Source organism: Triturus cristatus, chromosome 4_1 (assembly GCF_964204655.1).
Source record: "Triturus cristatus chromosome 4_1, aTriCri1.1, whole genome shotgun sequence".
Classification (NCBI taxonomy): domain Eukaryota; kingdom Metazoa; phylum Chordata; class Amphibia; order Caudata; family Salamandridae; genus Triturus; species Triturus cristatus.
Window position 1 is genome coordinate 740,973,057 of NC_140585.1, and position 26,429 is coordinate 740,999,485.

Genomic DNA, 26,429 nt, shown 5'->3' on the forward strand with positions numbered 1-26,429 from the left:
CCACGTTGACTTTGTTGGTAAAACAGGGACCCCTGATGTCCGAAGCTGACAGCCAGTCACATCTTGTCAGCCTTTCCAGAAACCCTATTTCCAAACATGTGCCTCATGTTCGTCTATGCCTTACTAAAGGCGAAGAAGATCGGGACATAGTTCCCTAGTATCTTAATACAATTTTCTCTGAAGAGTATGTCAATCAGGTCTCCCAAATTGGGGTTAATTCTCATCAATAAAGCAACAAAAACAACATTATCAAGGGAGTAAGGAGAGGGAATTTCAAATTGTTGATTATGTTCAACTGTTACTTGCATTGTCCAAAATTAAGATGTTGGGTCACTGGCAAGGATAATAGAAAGAATAACACCTGTAACATAAGGACTAGTCATATCAAGAAACGAGCATTGGCAAAGCCAATGACGCACCTTAGGGATATATTAGCTTTTCCAATGCCTTTTGACAATGCCGTACAGTATCAGCAAGATTCTTTTTAGCATGAGCAAAAGCAAATAGAAAAGGTGCAATCGTGTGACCATGTCATTTTGGAGGTATACACATGTGTGATGACATGTGTGGATGCAGACATGTTGATGTAGTTGCTGGCGCATGGATTACACATATGCACCTACAAATTTAGATTGCAACTTGTTTTATTTACAGATCCAAGATGTATTGGTAAATTAAAGAAAGAATACAAAGAATTAGCACAAAAGCCCCCTTTTTAAGAGAGATCACCAGACAGCAATTTTCTTCCTGGTCCTCCCAACAAATAACAATGGTGGGCATGTTGGGCAACCCGAGGAGTGGGTGAGGAGAAGAAACGGAGAGTAGTGAGGGAGAGGAAAAGCAGCTCATGATGGAAAGTAATAAGTGGATGGGGAAGTACAAGCGAGAAAGACATATGGAGCTCAGTGGAGGCTTGGAATTTGGTGGAGGCTTGGAATTTGATGGAGGAGAAACATGCAAGAGAGAGCTGTCAACATAAGGGAGATGGCAGCATGGAGTAGCAATTGGCAGGTATTTGGATAGGGGAGAAGCATTTAAGGGAGAGCGCTATAAGACATGCACTGTTATGGAGTGCTTAAGCAAAAGGAGAACAGTAGTTCCCTAAAGGTGAGCAGAGGAAGGATAGAAGTCAGTCAATCAGATGGAAAAGAGGTTATACTCCAGGAGAGGGACACACTCAAGATGGACAAACTGGGAGAAAGAATTCCACTGAATTAGATGCAAGCAAATGAGACTACCAAAAAAGCAAAACAAAAGTAAGCAATGAGCGCGCTATAAGACCCTGGACGTTCTTGATAAGCATGAAATAAGTATTTTGGAACCAGAGAGCTTGCACTGCCTGGTAGACTCAAAGGACATTCTCAAAGTTATGTCAGCTTATGATAAAAACTGAAATTCTTCTGGGAATATACACAGTGCAGGATAACATAAGGTTTGTGTGCATGGGATATAGAATTCCCTAACTTACAAATAGAGAAGGCTTGATGACCACTGTTAGGGTATCAACTATTGGAGTAATAGCAAGGAGAAGTTTAGGATATTTTAGAGCAATTTCTCAATATTTTTGCAGAAAAACCTACATTTATTCATATAGTGGAACATAGAATAATAACTGTGCCCCACATAATAGAGTAATAAGTCAGTCGATTTCACCAATTGTATTAGTGCCAAAACCCAATGGAGCCAGTATGTTTTTCATGGAGTTTCGTTAAATGAATGCTGTCTGCCAACCTAAATCTTTCCTCATGGCCATTGGTACACTATTGGAACAACTAGGCTCTACCTATTTTTTTATCCACTATGTATCTGACAAAAAGATACTGGAAGATACCTTTGATTGAATCTGATAAAATTAAGACTGCCTTTTCAACATATATTGGCCTTTTGCAACTTCAAAGTCTTAATATTTGGACTACATAGCTCACCAGCCATATCCTAGTGGTTGATAGATTTTATGTTAGAATCACATAGAGATTGTGCTGTCACTCACTTAGAGGCAACATTATGGTAAACAGTTATGACTGGAAATCACATCTACAACATTTGATCACAGTGTTTATGTCAATGGGCCAAGCAGGCTTACATACCAACCCCAAAACAAACAGTTCTGACATCTCATCAAGTAAAATACCTGGGTTGTATGATAGCAAATGGGAGCTCCAACCCTCAAATCTAAGAAGTAAAAGTCATACAAGAAGTAAAATTCCATAGGAAGGCCCACATAATAGGAAAACCTTCTGTTACTTCTTAAGATTAATTGGATATTATATGTGGCGCACTCCAAAGTTTGCTACTCTGGCACCTAGTCTTACAGTTCTACTTAAAGCATCAAAACCCAACAAAATGTCACTAGTTCCAGAAGCCTTACAGGATTTCAAAATGTTAAAAGAAAAGCAGTCTAATATTCTTGTTTTATGCTGCCCCTACTTTGATAACACGTTTGGTATGCAAGCAGAACAATTGAGAAAGAGTATTAGGAATAATAATTGCAAGATAATCCTATTTCTTGTAAAGATATCCTGTTGATTTGCACTTTCTGTAACATCCTAAGGAGCAGAAGAGTACTAGAGCTCTAGTGATCCCAAGTAAAGATAGTTCCCTTGTTCCACAAATTGATTACTCTGACCCCTGGAAACTGAAGTTTGAAGCTCGAAAACTAAGGAGGAAATTAATTATACGGATATAAAAGCCCCAGCAGAATGATAAATTTAGAGAGTAGATGGACTGGAACAAAAGCCCTGGAAAGAGAAGGCTTCAGAGAGAAATTGTTGTGCAAGATCCTGCACCTTTTATTGAACAAAAGATCTTCAGGGGTCCCTAGAGTAGAACTCTATCATGTTGCTGAAAAAGACCAGTTGAAGCACATAAGAGATAGGCCGTATGGAGGTGGACCAAAAGGCATGGAGAGAATCCTGCATACATGAGTGCCAGCTGTCATTTCCTTTCTTTACAATCTGATTGATGGACAGTGCGCCCGCTGGGAAACTGGAGACTCTTGCAGAAAGTTTTGAAATCCTGGTGTGATAGCTGAGAATAGAAAGAAAACAAAGTTTAGATTTTTTTCAAAGTAAGGAGTGATTGACAATATTGAGGAAGTACATTTTTGAGTTAAAAGGAGAGAAAATTCCTTGAGGCATCAATAGAACTAACTTCAGATTCATAAGGAAAAAAATCTATGCATTGCTTTAATTTACTTACAGTTAAATCTGTAACTTTTGATGATATAGCAACATCTAAACCAAATATACAGTGAAGAGGTAAGCTGACCTTAAATGTCCGGCAATAAAGTTACATTTTTATTAGCTGTTACCTTTCAGGCAATTTAAGAATCTGAAATATAGTCTGCCTGAGCACAGCTGATGTGCATTCCAAAAGGTATACATATTTATACTAATGATCACACCTCAATCACAACTTCTAGGAATCAGGGTTTCCCATCTTCCATGTTAAAGAACTGCACTGGATGGAGAGAGGGGTACATGGGAGATGCCAAGTGGCACAATTGTGTTTTTATGAAAAAGGTACTGCCTAAAAAACACATTTTAGGTCTGGGAGCGAGGGGGAAGAAGACAAATAAATGCAAGAATTACTCCCACTGGACCTGTACTACTTCTTTGTAGGCTGTAAAAGCTCTTTCGACTAACCACGGTGAGCCACTACTGAACTACATAAGGAAAGAGAAACATACTGGATTTTTCCCTTAAATACTGTCCTGGAAAGTCTAAATGATGACATAATATGGATCTATTCTTATGGAGTCTGCATAAGACATCCCAGTAGTTTCTAGTAACATGATTGGGCATCATGTCACAGGAATGTGCGGACCCACAGTCTTTCTTTTAATATGCTGAGTGGTTTCCCATAGCACCCTTCCTTTTTCTTCATTCCCTTGTATGAAACAGTATTAGACCTTTACACATATGGGGAATGGCAAATGCCAGGGTCAGCAGCATCAATTTCTCATTTAAGCTTGATGGGTTTAAATATCACCCATTTATTCCATCGTGGCATTAGTCCACATAGCTCTGCACTATTGCTATATGTAGAGAGTTTCTCCATCAATATAAACAGTCCCAGAATCACTATCGTAAAATGGCGACTACAGAAAACAAGGCATGCCCACCTCTCTCCCTTATGTTTCCTTTTTTCCTTTTCTACAAAAAGTACAGAACCTAGGTCTGTATCATGTTATAAGAATCTGACAAGTTACAAAGTAGTCCTTATTACATGAGTATTTTGATCAAAAAAGGATTATGATTTGAAAGGGCAGACAAGAAATACATTATCTTATTGGACATGGGGTCCCACACCGATCAGGGTCTAGTCCGGAGTCGGTTATCATCTCACAGTGATCCGCCTTACTGGCCATGTTAGATTGCGGGACCTTCAGTTAAAGATAGTGCTCACAAGACTTCATGCAATGCCCGACCTTCCAACAAGAGAAGACCATGTATCGCAAGAATGGTTGTTCCACTCCTTCCGTAGAACCTTTATTAGCTGAGGTAACATGACGAGCCATCATTCTTTTTAGAAACTCGCCCCGTCTTGTGACACGATTAAATACAAGCAAAGATTACCATAAAAACAGGTAAGAAACTATGCTAGTTCATGCGGTTATCCGTCCCTTTCAGATATTACTCTTGAGGGTGAATTTACTAAATAATTATCTGTTTGCATGCATCTTTTTTCAAAACAATTCGCCTGTATACTGACCACAAGCATATCTTAGGACACGTGCAGTACTGGCCTAAGAACGTTTAGAGTTAGGGAGTTAAAACTCCTTCATCACCCATAGATAGGATGGAGTCTTGTTTGCCTGTTTGACTGAAAAAACGCCAGTGCATGATTCAAGGTATTCATCACATAGAAATTCTCCAAAATGAAACCTGCATATTTTGTAAATCCACTTTTTGAGACCACATTGATTTGTCTTTGTTTCTAGTTTTCTTCTCAACCCTTTATCAATGCCTTGGATTACCCTTGAACCCTGCATTGTTCATGGCTTGGCAGAATTGCCCCAAAACTTTGAAAAAACTTTGAGATATTAGATGTATTTGAAATTGCCTTATGTAATTTAGTATATGCATGTGGCACAAATAGGTGGTGGATTAGGTGTTATTTCTGGCTATAGTTCACACTATGTGTGACATTCTTTTTAGTGGTACATCACAGATGGTGCAACCTAAGTACGCTTCAGTGTCGGTTTTATTTTCCTTCAAGGGTTTTCACCTACGATTGATGGTTCTACTTTGTATAGAATAAACCAAGAAGCTCACTAATTATTTTTTAGCTTTAGGAAATTCGCATTCGTATTCCTGGGTAAACCACTTCAATGTGATTTTCATTAATCTTCAGATACCCCCCAAAATATCCACAGACCACAAATTATGCAAAAGGGTGGTCCTGATGAAGGTGGATCAAATTTATAAACCCTACCGAAATGTTTGTTGACCCGTTGTCTTGAGATCCCCACTTACAACACAACAAGGGCCAAAGTTTTCTCTCCGCTGGTTTCACCTGTGTATGTAATTTGTGGTTGGGAAGGTTATGTATGAGATATGAATGTGAAAGTGTGCTGCTGTGTGTAAGGAGAGAGTGGTAATGCATGATTGGTTGTTGGGGGGACATATCAAGATGTGTACCAGATAATGTCTCTATATAATTGTACAGTTTCTAATTTGTTTTAAAAAAAAGACAAGCATTTGACGAATTGCAAAGTGTAAGAATCGTGTATTTTGAATTGATGATTAACACTTGGATGTACAGAAAGGTTTTTAATTTAATATAATAAAATGAGAAGAAATTCTAATATAAAAAAAGAGAAATACAAGTATGTTCATGTCTTTGATTTGCATGCAATAATTCCAGTTGTGGTTAGCCCATAGAGCTTTTACAAACCAACAGAGAAGTAATACAGCTCCAGTGGGAGTCATTATTGCATGCATTTGTGTTTGAAAAGCTACAGTAGCTCTTTTGCCCTTTCCAATGGTCTTGTAAACCTAGGGGAGGCAGACGCAGCACAACACAACAGTAGGAGATGTCCTTTTGAGTGCAGAGGATTGAATGGGAGAGCTAGAGTGGAAGAAAGGAAAGATTGTCACACAGCTGTGACAATAGTATGCAATCATGGATTAAGATAAATGGATCGCGGGGTGCATATTTTGCCCACCTGTATGCACCCCAAGGCCCAGAGGCACAAAAGGGCCCTATTAGGGCCCTCTTTGTTGCCTCACCACCACCCTTTTCATGGCGGTCTCACTGTCATGGACAGGGTGGCATTGAGGCAACTTGTAATATGCTCGGCCGTGTCGCTGCGTCACTGCCAGCATATTACTGCCTCTGACTGCTGCAAGACCGCCGCTGGATCCTAGATCCCCAGCAGTTGCAGCAGTCCTGTGGCAGTTGACCTCCACACTCAAAATACTGCGGGCAGGCCCGCAGTGTGGCGGCAGTCAGACCACCACCACAGGTTTGGTGGTCCTATGGACTGCCAAATTCGTAATCTGGCCCTAGGATTTTTATAAGGTTTGAATAGACCTTATCACCAAACGTTACTTGACCAAGACAAGTGTCTGCCTTGATCTGGAGAGGACAGAAGTCTCTTTGCCAGCTGCTCCACTTAAGAAATGCAACAAGCCTGCCTGTAAAGTTCACCGACTTATCTCTTGCTTTGTCTGGACCGTCTGCTGAAGCATTTTGACATTTGTTATTCTTTTTTTAATCTCCATTAGAATAACATGGAACATAAGTTTCCAATGCCTCCATTTTTGGGATGTTTTATTTTCTTTATACATTTTGATCCTTTTCTCTGATTTTCTTCATTAAGTTATTTTTTTTCTTACATTCTTGCTTTTTTAACTAACTTGACTACGAACTTTTATATTCTCTATTTCTCACTGTATTGCATTTCGCATATTTGTTGCAAATGTACTACTTACAATTTCTTTTTGGAAAGCTTTGCTACTTTTGCCAACCTACCAAGCGTGGACCAGGAATTCGCAAATAAATTAGTTTACTTTTGTAGATCAGATTGTTTGTGCACATGTGAGCTCCATCACAGTTCACATCCAGACTTTGGTGGTCATTTAGAACTTGGTAGAGTGGGAGCTCCTCTGAACTCATGGTTCCCCTGCAACATTTAGCAGGTAGAGAAACACTAGTTTTCTTGCAGCTGTTCCTCAGCCAGCCCTGCTGTTGCAAACCTCTGAACAGGTGGCCAATCTGCCACAGGATTGTCTGGTCATTACGTGGAATGGCTAACCAAAATAGAGTAGGCCTCCTGAAATACAGTTGTCCTGACGCAGTTGCCCTGGAAGTCATGGTGGCCCAAGCTCTAAAAAGTAACATGTGGATAGATCTGTATTTCTGTGGAAGCAAAGGATTGTATAATAGTATTGGCGTAGGTTAAAAGGTCAGGTGACAGTTGCACTGTCAAGCCAGTCCTAAGAATCCATGTATGTTAATGACTGCCCTCTTCCCTTCTGTGCTGCTGCCAGAGAAAAAACAACATAAATTATGTAGCTGTCTAAGACAATTCAATAATTTTTCAATGTCATGTTTGTTCCCCTGAAAGTTCAAGATTAGGCAGTGGTATAAATAAACAAATTGGTCACAGCTGCATGGGAGGCAATTGTGGAAGCGCACAACGTGTGCCCAATCAAAAAATGTACTCCTGGCTCCGAACATGTGGACGGAGCCAAAGCCCCTCTCTACTGATTCTCAGATAATTGGCTGGCGACAGCTGCGCTGTTAAACCAGACCATAAAACTGAACAATAGCACCCATGTTTTGGGTGAAAACTCTCTGCTCGCCACAGTCATTGCTTTATCTTACTGCAGAAATAAACTATCACTCTAGTGGGTTGTTTCTGGAAAAAAAATATGGTAGCCAGCATTTCACTTTTGACGAAACTGCTCCCACAGTGTTGGAGGGACATTTTCTCCAAAATTATCCCTAGATCTCCAGATTCTGTGGGCAGCCCTCTGATTTTCTCCAGTTGGACCCCGCAGTCAATATTGGATTGTTGAACAGCAGTGGGGCTATAAATAACACTCTGTGTCCTTTCTCTCCCATAGTCTAATACTTTGATTCCTATCAATAAAGACATGCAGAGCAAGATTTACAGCGAGTAAAAACAACTTGTCCTTATGTCATAAAAACAGTGTTCAATGATTTAAATGAAGCATACACTTTATCCATCAAAACTAAAATGCACAATTGTATAGAATATTAAATGAGAAGGTGATAAAATTGTTTTGTGCCCAAAGTAAAATAGTTTATCTGCAAATCTTTACAGGCTGAATGTACTCAAGTAGCAGTTGGCATTCACAAATGTGTGTGTCTGCAAGGATGGACTGGTGATGGATTGGACTGCTCGCCAATCAATAACTGTCTTTTACCAAGTTATGGGGGCTGCCATCCGAAAGCGGTGTGTGTCAACATTGGTCCTGGTCAGGTAAGGGTCTAAAGGGATACTTTTCTAAACCTATAGCTGACTTTTTCACTTGAAAGATGAAAGCAATCTTCTGTAGTTCTTTTTCCTTCCTAATCAGGACTCCACAACTTGTGGTAAATGCCACCCATTAACCCTTAATATGACTTTAAAGAACATTCCCTAATTCCACTGGTATATACATTTATTTTTTGTTTTCATCTACAAGACATGAATTGCATAACAAACTAAATCTTTCGCATCATATATTTCCACACTTTTCATAGTTTTTTGAGTCCTGTATCATTGTCTATTTTTATCAGACCTTACATCTCATAACCTGTCTTTCGCAAGAAACTGCCTCACAGATTCTTACTTTCTTCCTGTATAGTTATATTTGTATTCAGGCCTTTACACACTGTCAGAGTTATAATATTATATGTACCCCTCTTCTGTCCATTTATGTTGTCCAACATCTCTCACATTAGGCCCCAGTCCACAAGGAATATTTTCTGCTGATCTGCAAATTGGTTTATGGTTATTTGATTGGAGGCAATTTTCGGTTTTGCTCATTGGTCCTCCAATTTCTTGAGGGAAACTGGGCGAAGAAGGCCATGTGCACTTTAATCAGCTTCTCTTATATTGTATTTGTTTATACTACCTGAATATCATATTTTTAATATTGCGCAATCAAAATATTGCAGCCAGAATATTAACTACCAAAATGTTGTGAAGTGTAGCATTTTAAAATTAAATATGGAGTTACTACTCTTAACTCCACATATAAGTATGTTGATGAAATATATTTCTTCAAGATTCATAGTTGTGGAGTTCAGAATACTAAATCTAAACTTAAGTATATATAAGCTTACTTTCACAGTATATTGGTAGTCTATATAGTGAACAGGATATTTAGCTAGCACAATATAGTATTCTTACACACAACCCAAAGAATTCTGCTTTATGTCCAGGATGGGTGCCTACTTAAAGGTCCATCTGTCTAGAGTACTTAGATTTCTCCTCAGACACCTACTATACTTGACGTTAGTCAAGACCTTTTGATTTTACTAAAACATATGGATAATTTTCTTAAAGGACTTCCAAACACCTCTCTTCATTCTTTGGTCTGTTGTTGTGTCATTCACATTTAGCTTCCGCCCACTACATCATAAACTTGGGTCAATGGATCAGCCTGCAACAGCCATTGTTTAACTTCCATATGAGTGACTGCATTTCACTCTTTCATACTGAGCACATTCGCACACAAGGTAGTTCACTTCAGTGCTAGTGTTTTAATTTATAATCAGTTAGAGATGACTTTGTATTTGGAGCCTAAGCAGGACTTTTCAACCAGATTTGAGCAAAGGCCACATTAGAGGCTTTTGCAGTTCCTGTCTCCTGCTAATTCTGTTGCAAATTCCTTTTAGAGGGTCCTTTGATTATCTGACTCCTGGTAATTCATACCATAACAGATTATGTACATTTGAAACTGTTCTGTATTAAGTTATACTTGTTTTACTATGCATGTAGTACACAAAAGGAGGCTTCAATATTATACATGTGAGCTCACAGGCAGACAATTATTCAGAACACTTTTATACACTGCTCAATTTCTGTAATGGTTCTTTAATACATTTTGCCCTGAAATACAATTAGCTTTCATCAAATGTAATTTTCAGCAAGTTTAACACCTTTTTAAATTCATGTATTTTCTTTCTTTCTGCTTGTTTCTCTTTCTTTCTTCTTTCTTTCTTCCTTTCTTTCTTTCTTTCTTTCTTTCTTTCTTTCTTTCTTTCTTTCTTTCTTTCTTTCTTTCTTTCTTTCTTTTTCTTTCTTCCATCCTTCCTTGCCTATTTGCTTTCCTTCTTTGTTACTTGCTTTGCTTCTTTCTTACTTGGTTTTTCTCTTGCCTTCTTTCTTTCCTTTTTTATCTTTTCTTTCCTTTTTCTTTCTTTCCTTCCTTTCCTTTTGCTTTCTTACTTTCATTATTTCTTTCTTTCTAGCTTTCCCTTTATCTTTGTTTCCATCTTCTTTCTTTCATTCTTTTTTCCTCCTTTCCTTCCTTCTTTCTTTATTACTTTCCTTCTTACGTTGTGCTTAGTTTCCTTTCCTCCTTCCTTCCTTCCTTTCTTTCCTTCTTTCTTTCTTCCTTTTCTTCCTCCTCTATCTTTCTTTCTTTCTTCCTCTTTCTTTATTTCCTCCTCTTTCTTTCCTCCTCTCTTTTCTTTTTTCTTTCTTTCCTTCCTTGTCTTTCTATCCATCTATATTTCATTCTTCCTTGCTTTCTTTCCTTGTTTCTGTCATTCTTTATTGTGTTCTTTCCTGCTTTTTTTCATCCTTTCTTTCCTTCTTTTTTCCTTTTTTCCTTATCTCTGTTTTCTTTATTTCCTTTCTTTTTTCTTTCTTTCTTTCCTTTCTGTTCTCTTCTTTCTCAAATTCAAGAGTTTGGCAGTGAATGGCAAAACAATTGACTTTTTTAGGTCTGTGTTAGCCAAGACCTTTTGATTTGACTAAAATTATGTGTATTACATAGACAAATTTAGGGGTTTTCAGCCACCCTTCATACGTTTGTCCATGGCTCTGTCATTCACATGTTTCTTTAACCCCCACAACCATGCATCATGGGGCAGTGCATCCGCCCATTGCAGCCATTGGCTGACTTCACTATGAGTTAGGTTGTGCTGCCCTTTCACAATGAGGGAGTACTATAGTACATATGCTTTATTGAGACTAAAAACATTTTGCCTTTGGTCACTGTGTTTTTTTCTTTAGAAGAACACCCAGTATACCCCCAAACAATAAAATTTTGCAAAAAACCATGACGAAACGAAATAAAGCTTGATAAATTTGCCACAGTGACACTCGCTGTCTAGCTCCCCTGGAAAACTTGTGCTTGCTTTTACTGCACTGTTCCACCTCTTTCTTGTTTCCAGTGGTTTGTTGAAGGACATAGTCTCAGACAATGTAGCTGTAGCAGTGGAAAACATGATTTGTGCACTGTGGGTGTTTTACTGTCAGGTGAACATTTAACCAGGGTTTACATCTGGTATGGCCAGGCACGCCGTGAATAAGATTGAAGGTAGAATGCAACAGCTCTGCTCTTAGATCTTGCAGAGAACTCAGAAGATTGCATTTGACGGTTTAGTGATGAACGAAAAGCTGAAGGTTTGGTGAGCAACTACATTTTGCATGGTGATATCAGACAGCTTGAATAGATTTAGGTGCATGAATGGACCTTCCTCTGAGTCATACACTATAAAGATTACCAGCAAGTATGCAACACCCTTTCTGCCACTCACCAGGTCTCTCTTCCTCAAGAAATGGTCTAATACATTGAGGGAAGTGTCTCCATTGATATGCTAATATTAGTATTGCTCTCAAAATGCATAATGTTAGATAAATGTTTGTCTATTTTATTTAAATTTGCTACTACTCCTTTCAAATGTATATATTTACCTTTTACTGTGGTTTGTATCGGTGGCACCTACCCATGTATTATTAACGTTGTCACTTTAGCATTGTAAATACTGGGCATGACATCTTTCCACACTGGAAAAAAGTTGGTGAAGTTGAGTTAAAAACACGGGTTTCATATACACCTCAAGATGTAACCGCAAAAGACCTGTTTGATTGATATATTTAATGATATATTTAAGTGACACAATTCAGTCTTAGTGTTTTGGTGAGGATTTTCCAATGAAGTTATTTATCTTCTGACATCGAAGATGGTGCGAAAGAAAATCTACCCAGCGTCATTTGTCTGTTATTCACCTGAAGCTGGAAATCCCGTTGATATTACTAAAAGTATTTAGGTGTACACAAATTTTCCACAAAAGTAATTTTATGGAATAGTGAAATAGTGTGATACCTTTAAGAGAATTTGGCCTGTTTTAGTGCAAAGTTTTGTGTGTTCCCCAATAAGGTGCTAACTGATTGAGTTGTGCTGATTTGGGAAATGCAGTCAAATGCTGTTTTAGAATTGCTAATCCTACAGTAACATGAGAAAGATATCCTACAGCTTTTGGCTTTCCCTAAAAGTCCCACCGAGCCTTTAAATGCCATTCTCCATGGTTAGATTACAATGAAAGAGACTCTTTACCATTTGGCCTCTCTGCATTGATTCAAGTGGAGGCCTATTGCTGAAAGCAGTTATTTACAAAATGTTGTATATGGCAGTCTTACTGCAAAAGTAGCATATGTAATACCAAGGTTTACATAAAACTATAACGGATTTGTGATTACGCCAAGTTCTCTGTGATAATTACAGTATTCTGGATTATATTTTAGAGCGACTGTAAGTGCAAACAAGGATTTCGAGGTAATGGGCTTGAATGTGAACCCATTAACAGCTGTTTGGCCCAAAGCGAGAAGTGTCACCCTCTGGTAAGTTTCCTTTTCAACTGACAACTGTTTAGAGTTCATAAATTAGAGCCCTTCTTCCTAAAGAGAACTGCTGAATACAGACTGAAGAAAGGAATCAAATTGTAACGCTGGAAATGTTTAAACCATTAACTGTTCATTGTGTTCTATGGGGCATATCAGCAACAACCGGCGATAATTATCGCTTAGCGCACTTAGCGCTAGGATAATTATAGCCGGCTAGCATGGATTTTTATCGCTGAGATAGCGTGCTATTAGCAACGCTTATCTCAAAAGCGATAAAAATCCTCACGTTAACTGCCTAACGTGAGATTATCGCTGGAAACCCAGCGATAATCTCACCCAATGTGGCGTTAGCTTGATGATAGGGACTCACAAACTTAGCCATGATATCCACCTTCCATAGGATATCATGGCTAAGTCAGTCCTGAAGCAGGCGTAAGGAAAGTAGCGATAACAGGGGTTATCGCTACTTTTCCTGCCGCTATGCTTCATAGCGTGGGGCTTGATGATAGGAGAAATGTCGCTTAGCGACATTTCTCCTGTCATGTCAGGTCAGGAACGCCCACTTTGCATCTCATTAGAGATGCAAAGCTGGGCGTTAGGAATTCCTACGCTAACGCAAGTTTTCATGCGTTAGCGTGAGCTTGCTAATTAGGCGATAAAATTATCGCCGCTTTTCGGCCGAAAACGGCCGCAAAAGTGGCGATAATTCTATCGCCTCGCCTTGCTGATATGTCCCCATCTTACCTAAAATAATGCGCAAAGAATTGTACAGTACATTTTAATTGACTCTTTACTGGAAAGCGAACTAGTACGAAATTCATTTGAGTAAAATGCAATCTTTGTTCTGAGTATGGAAATAGTTCGGCCACCATGAGGAACATAGGTGGTGGTACAGCAGCCTAATAAACAGTGACATTTTGACGGAAGGGCAGCCTCACTGGAAAAGTAATTCAAGAGTAATCCATTGCCTACACTAGTTACAAATGCTCCACTTCGGAGATTCTGCACATTTTCCCCATTTTCCTTTGTAAGAACAAAAGACGCGGGTGCAGCACCACTTGAAAGAGAACCAAAGCGATTTTACCCACAGATAAATTTCAAGTCCTCCCTATTGACATATTTAATCATAGAATAATATAATTTTAATGCAGTTGGCCTTTTTAAAATGTAATTCAATTTGTTTAAAGGTATTCTTGCAACTGTAACAAAGTACCCTCTTCTACTGATATTACATAGAAAAATAAGAAAAAAGGGGCTGGGGTCTTTTTCAACTTATACAAGGGTTCAATCCTTTTTAGAATCTCAGTCAAGGCACCTACCTCTCTGCTGGTCATTGCCACATGAAGACTCCGGTGAACCTAGCTTACACACAGCCAAAGCTATGTAACCCCCTTAGATGGAGAATACCCCAATAGTCACACTGATTGCTGAAGCATGCCCTCATGGATGTCGATTCATCAAAATGTCAGGTGTAGCGGAAGTGACCTCACACACCTTTCGACCCACCCCGATTACATCACAGGAAATAACATCACATACCTAGGGCCCGAAGGCAGAGGAGGAAGAGTTCACATGACTTTTGGCCCTTGATGACATCACAGGAAGTGATATCACTGAAGATGAAAAAATAAACATTAGAAGAATAAGCAAGAAGTTCAAGATAATTAAAATAACCACCAAGTTGTGAAAGCTGTATCAGTACATTTGGGTTATGCCTAACTTTCACAGAATGCCAAGCCACTTGGATTCATCCTAGACAACAACCTAACCCTCAAGGAACACATTCCCCAAAAAACAAAGATGGCCTGGTACTGCCTCTCGCGTCCAAAGACATTGAAACAGCTTCTTCCAGACAACAACTTCAGAATTGCTGTTCAAGCCCTTTTCACTTCTTATTGGTGGTAACACCCTGCTGCACGGCCTCCCATACTCCACACAGGCACCCATGAAGCGAATCCTACATGGTGGTGCGTGATTCATACAGGGCTTGAATAATTATGATCACATGACCCCCAACCTCATGGAAATCCGTTTGCTCCACTTGTTGGCCTACACCATCTTCTAAACCACCATCATTTGCAAAGACAATTTTACCATTCCTGGCAGTTTGCACCACACTCGCAGCAATGACACCATCAGACCGCAGACTGTAAGAAAATACAAAATCTCCTCTGCATGCTGGGATACTGGAAACAAGGACCAATCTGGAGCCCTTTTATTTCCTGAACATGGGCATCGAGTTTAGGCATCTCGACCTAACAAAATGGGTCATAAAGAACAGCCATTATGTGTTTCAATCAACAAATGACTGGTTACCTTTTCCTCTTACTTATTAATCATTTTACCTGTTCATGCTGAGTAGCAGAAAGGTTAAGTTGCTCCTAACAAATTTCTAGACACCTGTTTCATGGGGACAGTTAGGAAAAGACATATTGACCCATTTGTATTTTTACCCTCTACCCGCCGGGGACAAGTGTAAATCATTGAAAGTCCACCAGGAGGTAACTTTATTTTTCATTCCCTCTGCGATCTTTTGTGCAGTCACACATATAACTCTAGATCCCCCTCTTCTGTAGCACTCCAAATGATCCCCCTCGGTCGAGGGTAGTAGCACGCACCTCTGTCTTCCACAGGTAGAAGAGTAAAGAGGTGCCTTAAAATAAATGTGCTACGGCAACAAATGATGGACGTAATGCTGAATAAATCACACATTGACCCCCAGTCAAGAGATCAGTGTTAAATCCATCATTCTTTTATTCACTACGCGAACCCAGTTTGGACCCAGCCATATGCAAATCAGTCTTGACCCTGCTCCTAATGTGAACAGTCCAGCCCAAACTGCCAAGCCAGGTCCTCCCTGGACTGGAAACAAGCATCCTGGGACTGGTTTCGGGTAAGAACCCTCATTAGCCAGGCTAGCTTGAATCCAGTGGCACAGTGATCCCGGGACCCACATTTGGGCATACCCAGCCCACTTAGGGTGAAAAGTGCTATGCAAACAAATGATGGATGGAATGCTGAATGAATCAAACATTTACCCCGAGTCAAGAAATCTACGTTAAATCCATAGTTCTTTTCCTCGCTACCCCACTCCAGTTAGGACCCAGCCATATGCAAATCAGTCTTCACCCTGCTCCTCATGGGAACAGTCCAGCCCAAACTGCCAAGCCAGGTCCTCCCTGGACCAGAAACAAGCATCCATCCAAGGGTCGGTGAGGTCCTTCATCCTTCAGGTCCTTCACCCTTTAAAGTAGAGGTCTCACTATCTATAGAAATACAGTGCCTGCCCCTGTTTTCTACTTTCCCATATATCTACCTACCTACTCGTGGGTTTCCCTTACCAATAGCTATTTCAAACTTGCCTGCCCTGTGATGGGTGGATGTGCTATGTTTTGTTTTAAGAGTACGTGAAGTTTTGCAAGGAAAAATACTGTTGTTATCGAAGAGAAATAGAGTAACAGAATTAGTTTAAATTGTGTTGATTTTAAATGTGAGAGGGCACAGTCTGCAATACATAAATCCAATTTTAACCAGTCGGCGATCCGCATGACAATCGTAATAAACAGTGAATAATCAAAAAATATACCATTATTGTTTGCCCTCCCTCAACAGCGTTGGGCTCAAGTTAAGGTAACCAGACATGCAGAACCAACCTGCCTGGCAGGAGATCCCAAAACTCCTGCCCTCTGGAAGTGTAGCTGTTCCATCTCTCCTCATTTCACTGATCTCTTAGTTGGTGTCAGGGAGTGTTTAGGGAGGCTTGCCATCAAAGTGCCTGCAAAAATAGCTACAAGAATGGAGTTTGGCCAAAGTGGGACAGACAGAAGTTAGATGAAGCATGAAGATGGAGGAAGAGCACTGGACAGCAGGCAACAGTCCCAATATGAAGGGAGACAGCCGCCCACTAGTTAAGGTGGCATAATAGGAAGGAAGGATCCCAACCATCGGGCTCTGGAGAGCAGAGACTAAGCTATAGGCAACAGAATCTGAAGGGAAGGAAGCATCATGGCCACAGAAGATGAGTATGTCTGTGGGGACCGTAGGTAGGAAAACTGTGAAGTTGTAGCACAGTGGGACCAGTAACTAATTCCAGTAAGAGTTATGGTCCAACGAATCCAGGATTAAAGAGAAAAAAGAGTGGTCTGCTTACACGTATTGCCTGGTGGAGTGACGAGACTTTAGTGGTATAGCATAGAAGGGAAAGGGCAAGAAACAACCCAAATTAGGTCCTAAAACCACCTATACAAGCCTTCTAACTACCACTTATTCAAGTAATCCGATATCTATATCAGTGGATATAACATCAATTGACCCAAACAACGTGGACCTGATTCTTGACCCGTAGAAGGACCACCATATGCCCATCCCGGGAACTGGTACCAACCACAGAGCAACCAGTACCCAAGACCCGCCATAGCCGACAAAGACTCCCCACAGTTCCGCACTGAAGTGCATCCCACTTAGATCATCACTGCAAGAAATCCTTCCCAGACATTCTATGAATACCTCCTATCCATCCAACCCTGAATTGCTAAAGGTGGAGGTGAGAGGAACAAAAACGACCTGCACCCGAGCACAAAACAGGAAAAACAAAATTCTCTGTTGGTAAACCCCAGGGATGGGGGTCTGTCATTGTGCTTCAAGCTGTTGGACGGATATTTCCAATGTATATCAATACAATCTTTGCATATGTACATCATGTCATACTACCCCACAACTATTCCAATAGCGGTGGTAGTGCATTGCAGTTATGTACTGTAGCACCCCCTGTTTCCATCACTGGGAGCAGCCCACATGTATCAGTGCACTGAGGTCTTCACCAGAAGAACAGACTAATATTCTAGCACTGAGACGCTCTCACAGCTGTATTTGCACCCCGGTGCGACCATGGAGAACATCTGCTATTCAAGGTGCTGCAACTCCTAATTCTGCCAGTGCATATGCTCACATCGTCTCCAGCAGCCTTGCTATTCACGTGTCCCATACAAAGCCCTCCTCTGGTGGTTCACTGGAGCCAGTCGCTATTCCAATGATGCGTCCTTTACAAAGCAGCGACACTGAATTGCAATCCTGTACCTAGTATACCTGCACTACGGCCCCTGCAGCTCTGTCCGAGCGATCACATCCTGCTCTACAGACCCTTGTCACTGTAGTATGAATCCCCATGTCATAATCTACACCTGCAGCTACATGCAGTCAGTACATGAACCCTATTTACAACCCGGTTTCAGCACTTATTGATGGAGGGACTATGAGAAATCCGGGTACATTATCATATTATTGATGATAATTTGAAGGACGTACACGCATTTATATTGCGCCACAAAGGCTGATCAATAATTTTAGAATGCCATAGACTCCTTCCACAATGGCAAAAAAATGATTACCAACATGTTTATCATATAAAAAGCATTAAACATTTATAATTATTCGACCAATTTAAATATGGCAATGCAACGAGGATCCATATTGAATCCACTGGAGCTCACTTTGAGGCAATGAAAACACTTATGATGTAAAACAAGTACATTCCAGTGAAATGACTGGCCAGCGCGTTCCATACAGAGACAAAAATGTTCATACTCGGAACAAGCGAGGAACAATCCTTCATAATTCATATTTTACTTTACAACATGAGAGAGCACACAAGCAGCAAGTGTTGTGCTGACCATCAGCGACCCCTGCAATCTGTATCCTATCACCCCTAGTCTTATTGTTTAGAGACACGTCACAGACAGCTAATGCACAATAAACAACCTCAGCCTCTCCTTCACCCTCGCTCTGTGGAACCTTAGCTGAATGTTTGCATTTGCATTGTCCTTGTGTTTCAACACAATGCAAACAAAGGATCTGAGCTGCCCTCTAGTGCCAAAATGCAACCCAGCTTGCAGACATAGATACTTACGCACACTGACCACAGTCATCGCTGACGCACTGATCCACGAATGGGAGATTGGATGCCCTTTCTTACTATTTTTTAAAAACGTATATGCGCAGATGCAGGCTCGTGCCTGTCGAAGTATTTCTTGCCTCAGCAGTGCACGCCCTGCTGACGTACAGAGGAAATGCATTACTATGAATTACTATCCTCCTCTTGTTTCCTGCGCCAACCACAGGCTGGTTAATGGATCAGGATGACACTGATGGAGCTAGTAGAGCCCGGCCTTTTCTCCCACTTTAGTCCATCATAAACCTAAAGGCCTATGGGGGAAACAAGTATGGGAAATACACAATGGAACCACGGCTAAGCTGGGTTAGCTTTCGGTTTTTGGGACAACATGGCATCTGTGCCAGGGGTCACAAGGACAGAGCTAGGGGTCGCATAGTGCAAGGTTTGGGTCATCCCCCCTCCTCTAATGGACTTCAATTAGGCCCAGCGAAGGGTAGCATGTACTATGGCTGTCTTGCCCTTAGGTTACCTTGGTATCACACTTGCTCCTCCTTGTTTGAGGTGTCATGAAGGCAGCAGCAGGAACAGAAAGTACTCTCTGTCGTTTTCACCATGCTCTTCCCTAGAACCTTGGTTGCAGATAGGAGGCTATTGAGGGGCAAATGCGGGATGAGGGATCAAACCTGTGATGTCATGAAGATTTCAATGAGTGCATGATGTCACTTACCCCACTCTTGGCCCTTTGGTGAACCGATGTAATTGGTTGCACTGCCCTTACCTCTACCCCATGTTCCTTCTCCTTCCCTTTCACACCTTTCTGTAATCTCTTTTCCATCCTACTCAGCCATTGATCGCATTTCATGTTGTCTCTGCTGTGTCTCAAGGCCACTTCTCCTGCCCTATCACCATTTCCTTGCATTGCTCCCTCCTCCAATTAGTTCTGCGTTTGTTTCCATTCTCCTGTCCTGTGACCATATGTGTCTCCTTTTCAGCCCCCCAAGCCTCCCAGCATTCAGTCTCTGCCCCATCTTTTTCCTACGGTCCTTTACCAGTGTGTCTCCCCTTACCTTTATCCCTTCCTCTTTTCCTCCTTCCACCTTTGTGTTTTCTCTACACCTCTTCACACTCCCCCATCCACCTCTCTGGCTCCATCTCTCCACCTTACGTCTCTTCCCTGTCTGCCTGCCTCTTCACACACCGCCAGTGCCTTCCAATTTTTCCTGGACCACCTCCTTTCAGCCATCTGACCCTCGCCCGGCTATCACTGGGCACTTATCATGCTCTTCCCGTACACCAGTAGACGTGGCACCTCCGAAACCATCCAATATCTTAATTGCAATAAAATACGAGTCAGGCGTGTGAGGAGCATCTTGTACGGCTACAAATGGAAACTCTAGTGGAACAGTTAATGTCCTCCTTTGACTCCAGAGCTCTACCATGTGACGCAAAACTTTTTCTGATTTTTTTTTTTAATGTAGGAGGGTCGTGTTAACGCTCACCAACTACAAAATAAAACAGTGTTGGATATCATTGGTAGTAAAGATGCCACCAACGTAAGAGGAAATTAACCGTAAAGGCTCTTAGAGAACTAGAGACCTCGCATAATTCTTCAGAGAAGATTGGCGTCTACAGGAAGGAGAGTTCTGAGTGATTCAAAAAATCAATTTTCATTATTTTGACTGTGTGACTAGGATCCAAGCAATAGGATTTTGCTGCAGTTCGGCACCTGGCAAATACTGAGGAAATACTTTGGCAACATTAGCAAAATCCATAACATACAGCACTTGCTGATAAATAATTTTACATGTCTGAACAAATGCATCATAGTCCATTTGTGAACATTGTTAATGAAAATGTGAAGCGACCTAATTTTGATTTCAGTGTAATTCCATATTGTAAACTTGAAAAGCGAACAAAATGTATTTCTCCAATTCCTATGGAAATAAACAAAAATTGCGAACAATTGCTGTTTTCTTCATTCTCAAGCATAAAGTAGTTCAAATGTTAGAATCATTGTATGCAGCTGTGCAACGTTAAATGTACCGCAATCTATGAATGTGTATTCTTTCTATGTTCAATAATGTTGCTAATGAACAATTGTTTTTGAAGAAAATTTCCAGCTATAGCTAGAATTGCTCCAGCAATATGTGTACATTGTTGGCTCTCACATTCTTTTTCTGAAGTCACAGATATGAAATTAGGAGCATTCCACCATGGCACAACTTCCAATCAGTGGCTTTATCCTCTATCAATAGGAGATCACATGACTTGGGATAGCAAATTCTGTGATATAAACTCAAAGTGCTTTAAATGTGCTTAATCCATGTCATTGCATTCACAGATATTCCATGTTATTGTCAGGAAGATACCAATACATTTTTTTTTGTTATTTTAGGCCACATGTCAGCTAACTTCGTCGGGCTTCTGGGAATGTGTTTGCAAAGAAGGCTACAAAGGAGATGGGTCTTTATGCTTTGGAAATGCTATGATTGTAAGTTAAACTAACAACAATATTTCCTTTGATGACTGCTTTGTAAAACAAAATTCTAATTAAAAGATCAGGGTGTCAAGTTGTTAATGAACGTTCCAAATTAAACACCAATAGGATATTCTGACACCCAGCAATATGCTTCTTGTCATTGTGATGTTCCATATTTCCATATTGCCACTAAAGACTTTAAGACGCTTGGTAAGACACTGCGTTGAGTGGCCAGGTCTGTTTAGGTGTTAATCAAGGCTCAGAAACACATCCGCTTCTCCCTGGTATAGTTGCTCAATAGTAGGGAAGGTGTTGGACTTTAAATCCAACACTATTCTGCCAATGCACCCCACCCCTAAAGAAATTGATTGTAATGACTTGCGTGCTGAACAAATGCATGCTAAAGACACGTTCATTCTATTGCCGGCGCTGTGAAGGCACAGCGTGATTCCGACTTCGTCCTAAAGGACGTTTCCCCTTCAGACAGCACCAGATACAATTTCCTCATGTCACACTACAGCATTTTTTACATAATGTGTGCATTCGTTTATCCCTTGTTTTAGGAAGGTGCTCACTCATGGGACAACTTGAGTCCCTTCAGTGGCTTTAGAGGAGGTTTACAACATGGGTTAGACGGGTATGGGCTCAGCCAGGGTTTAAATGGATACTTTGTAGAAAAGGTGCCTCTTCGTTTATATCCAGAACTCAAAGCAATATATTTCCAGGCAAAGAAAGCCTTAGTGTAGGAAGTCCAACTGAGATGCAATTGTAGAGAGATGTCACAGCCTTATTCTGAGCTGTAACTGAGCTCCGATACTGCATAAATAGAAGTGCCCACGGGGGGGAAACCAGTTGTTGCCCAATGTATCGCACCATTAGTAGCTTGCATGAGCAGCAAGGCTAACTTTCAGAAATAAAGTACAAAAATCAACCAAAGAAAACTACAAATCAAGTTTAGTTTAAAAAGAAAAAAATTCACAAATAGGGAGAGAGGTGACTCAGAAACTATTAAGGAAAATCGAACATTAAGTGTAAGTCAAGGAGAACAGTAGCTATCTTAAAATAAGAACAAAGTCTTTTTTCTCCTAGAAACCATACTAAGGGCCTATCAACCAAGTTAGGCTCAAGAGTCAATGCAGTTAGAAAGATGTTGGGCAATGGGAAAGTAAAGGTTTCTAACTTCACTTTTGAGTGTACACAAAAAGGGAAACGACCTTTATAACGCGGTGGTTACACCGCGATACTTTTACATCGCTGTCATTACAACGCAAGTCGTTACAACAACTTGCGCTGGATGGCGCTATACACTAAGGAACAGTATGATTTACTATTCCAACACCTTCCCTACTGTTACGTAGGCTGGAGTTGGAATAGTTAATCATACTATTCCTAAGTCCAGCGCCCTCCAGCGCAAGTCGTTGTAACGACTTGCATTGTAATAACTGCGATGTAACGTAGCTCGATGTGAATCATCACGTTGTAACATCATATATTCACACAAAAGGGTCTAACCACCAAGAGTGCTTGAAGATAGGTAACCGTGGTTTAACGGCTTGTTGAACAGCAAGGATATCCACGGAGAACTATAAACTGATCACTCTACTTCTGGCAATAAATAAAATTGCAGAGCGGATGGTACTTAAACAAATGACAAGTCAGGTGGAAAAAGAGGGATGACTTGATGTGTTGGTAACTTGCCTTTAGGCTTGACAGAGGAACAGAGACTGCCATGACACTTTGACATTGTGGACCACAAGATCATGATTGAATGTCTAAGCTGCTTAGGAATAAATGGAGCTGTTTTGAGTTGGATCCCTTCTTGTCTGACGAACCACTCATACGAAGCCATGCTACCACTGTATTGTTCGACGCCACAGGAAGTTTCTTGGGAAGTTCCTCCTGGATCTTCCCTGTCATCCATCCGATTCAAAATATACATATAACTTTCATTTCATTCATTACATCTTTTGGTGGAACAGTGGTATCCTGTGCATATGACACTTAATTGATTGCATTTGGTACAAAAATGCATCAACGTCTTAAAATAATTTAACAAATCTTCCTGTAGTCCAGTTGTGTATGGCTTGTAATTTTCTACAACGCAAGGCAAATAAGAGGGAGATACTGCTTGTGGGTAAATGTACATCAGGGTAACAGGAATCTCTTTGGTCTACTGTCCTGGGCCAGCTCCCTCCATTGTGACTAATTCTACGTCACTTGGCTTCTGTCTAGATGTCTGTCTATGAAACAACAAGTTAAATCCCTATCATCTTAAGGTTTCTACCTAATGTTATTAGGAAAATCCCCTTTTTTCTATCTAAACATTTACATAAACTAGTATTCTCAGCAAGAATACCATCCATAAACAACTATTATAAAATACTGTATTAAGGTCTTCATGTGGCGTCACTGATTACAGAGAATCCAAACTCTTGCTTTTAAAATTATTTGTGATTTGATCAAATATGATCACATTTCTCAAGTGAGACTGGAACTGTACTGGGTCCCATTCATATAGAGGATTGTCATCAAGACATTATATCTGAGGTTCACAATCTTCTGGAATAGAAAACCCCACGCTAGCTAACCGATCCCAGCACTGTTTGCCCAGGAGGGAACTGCGCTCTAATTCACATTTGTTATTTGATGTTATACTACTTAGATCTACATCTAGGAAATGATCTCTTGTTGCAAATCAACGCTATGGATTCATAAATGGGTTTTCATAAGATTTGAAAACATATATATTCTTTTATGTTCATTGTAAACCTTGTAGATATTTGTTGTCAATTGTTGGAGCCCATTTTAGCTATTTCCAGCGCCAAGATGCCTTGGGGTGAACGTTGTGCGTGGTGTTCCACTCCAGTCTAGGTTTTTCCTTTGAATTCCTAGATTTGTAATCTTGTCTATTCCATTATAAAACGGGACTACAAGCCCCAGGATTCAAAGGACAAACTGGACTGGAGCAGCACATCATGCATGGACCTTGAAAACGTGGCTGCTATCTCTGTGTGAGAATTGCCTCACGGCTAATTAAATATCACAGTGCATTTCCTGCAGGAGACGATTAAGCCTTTTACTTTCGGAGGTCTTCTGGACTGGAAATACATTTACTTGGTTACTAGCATCAGTGTATAATTTGAGCTGGTGATTTCTGGTGCTCGGCACCGCACTCAGTTGTCAACACCGGGGCCTGTAACACTCTTTCACATGATGGGCTGTCTGTCTAATTTAAAGATGAGCACAACAACAGTTGTTTATTAATTCAATGTGCATTACAAATTACTATTGATTGATGCCAAAGCCATTCTTATAGCTTTGGGACCCTGGAATAGGACGAAATGTCACACTTGTAGGTGTCTGATGATTAGTAATTGTGTTGGTACTGCTATTGGCAGCACAGAGAGGGGCAATGTGTGGTGCAAGCTGCATTGGCCTCCTGACGAGGGCCCTGGCACTTATGTTTTTACAAATGAAGCACTGACTAGCATTACATAATCCCCTCCCTTAATTAAACAGGAGACAGTGGCCTTGCACAGATAGTAGAGACATAAAGCCCATGGGAAGCCCAAGGCTTAATAGACTTTTCCATACATTATTAACCAATTTATTGAAGGCCCATGAAATCTCCAACCTCTTGTTTCCCCTCAAAGAGTAGCTGGTCTGCTTTGCCCATATATACAAATTAATTGGCTGCCCCTCCCCAGCCCATTGGTGTAATTAACTTAAATTCACTCATGACTGAGTCACATATAAAATATTAAATCTCTCATAACTTCAGATTGTTGAAAGATAATTGAAAACTGGTTTACAAATTCAGAGTTCTGACCTAAATTACATAAACTTGCCAGGTGTCAAATGAATGCCTGCTACCAGATCTAAAGTATGAACTGAGGGCAAAGATGCAATCTTGAGGAGTTGTACAGCTGCACGCAGGGCATGCCATCCTTTCTGCATTGCACAGGGAGGTCACAAGGCCATAGGCCACATGACACTTATCTAGCTGTGGAGAGAGTATTCTGTTCAGGGCCACACAAATAAGCATACTTTTACCTGGACTATCCAGACTCTGCTACAGCATCTGAGATAAGTCATGTTGAGTTGGGCATTAATATTTAGCACACACCATAAACAATTGTGCCTATGTACGTATTTCATGAGCTACACCCATTAGGTGTTCTCTTTACCATTACCAAATACACTTGGCATCTGCCACCAAGTTAAGGTGCGCCACGAGCTCCTCCGGTGCTTCGCCCTTGATTTCCGCATCATGGATCTCTCTACCTTTCTCCCCGTGATATAGTATCCGTGAAGACCATTGATTTTAAAGTAATAAACAAAAAGCACATTGCAACGTGAGAAGTGCATTTGAAACGCAAGAGCAGGTGGCACAGGGCATAGAGCCTTCGAGTGAGATCAAAAGTGGGTGTTGAACATGGAAAACCTGCTGGTGGACGAGGTACCAATGTTCCCTTTAAACACGGTCCTGAGTCCCCTCAGAGTCCAGGAGCCACCTCAGACCACGAGCATCCTGCATGAGTTGTAGAGCTGCAAGGAGGCTTTCAAGGCCCTTGAACACCCGATTCTCTCCCCATTAACTAGAAAACTTGAACAACCTGTCAGTGTCGTTTTAAAGATTTGGGGGGCCCTGGGCAATACATACTTTGGGAGCCCTGGTCTGGATGAGCTTTGCATTTTAATACGCATTTTCTGCTAATTTAAGCCCCGTGATGCCAAACAATATTGAATAATAGTGAATAATAAATTAAAGGTTGAGATGGAGAAATAAACCAATGTGAGATAGTGATACAGTTCACTTTCACAGCAGACCCTTGATAAATGAGGGCCCTGGCAATTGACGACTTTGCCCTAGGTGTTAAATATCTCACACACTTGTGGGGCTTTCTGCAGCTTTGTGAATAAACACAATGGAGAAAAGGAAGTAGTTTGAAGCAACGTAAATTGGAATTTCATTGCATTAACCCTGCTGATAATTAGGTAGTCAAGCTGATAAAATAAGAAGTATAAAGGACAAACCTACTCAAGAAAAATCAGCCAGCCATGACGAGAGCATCCAACAAGAGTGATCCGATTGGTGGGCGGATTCACTCTCTTGTAGAGTTCCTCTGTGCAAGCGGTGGTAAGTCACTACAGCACATGACCATTAAGTTTGGTCCATCTTGACTATCTTACATCGTTGTCACTCGTGGAATCATTGTGGGTAGAGATCGTGTGGTGTCATT

The 26,429-nt window shown here is 40.7% G+C and overlaps 1 protein-coding gene across 1 annotated transcript in view; it reads left to right on the forward strand.

Moving 5' to 3' along the window:
• The window catches only part of LOC146855445 (stabilin-2-like), a 1,201,024-nt gene that overhangs the window by 419,685 nt on the left and 754,910 nt on the right, over positions 1–26,429 (forward strand). The window contains 3 exon segments of the mRNA XM_085653243.1: positions 8,297–8,455; positions 12,719–12,814; positions 21,103–21,198. Of these exon segments, the coding sequence (XP_085509369.1) occupies positions 8,297–8,455; positions 12,719–12,814; positions 21,103–21,198 (351 nt within the window).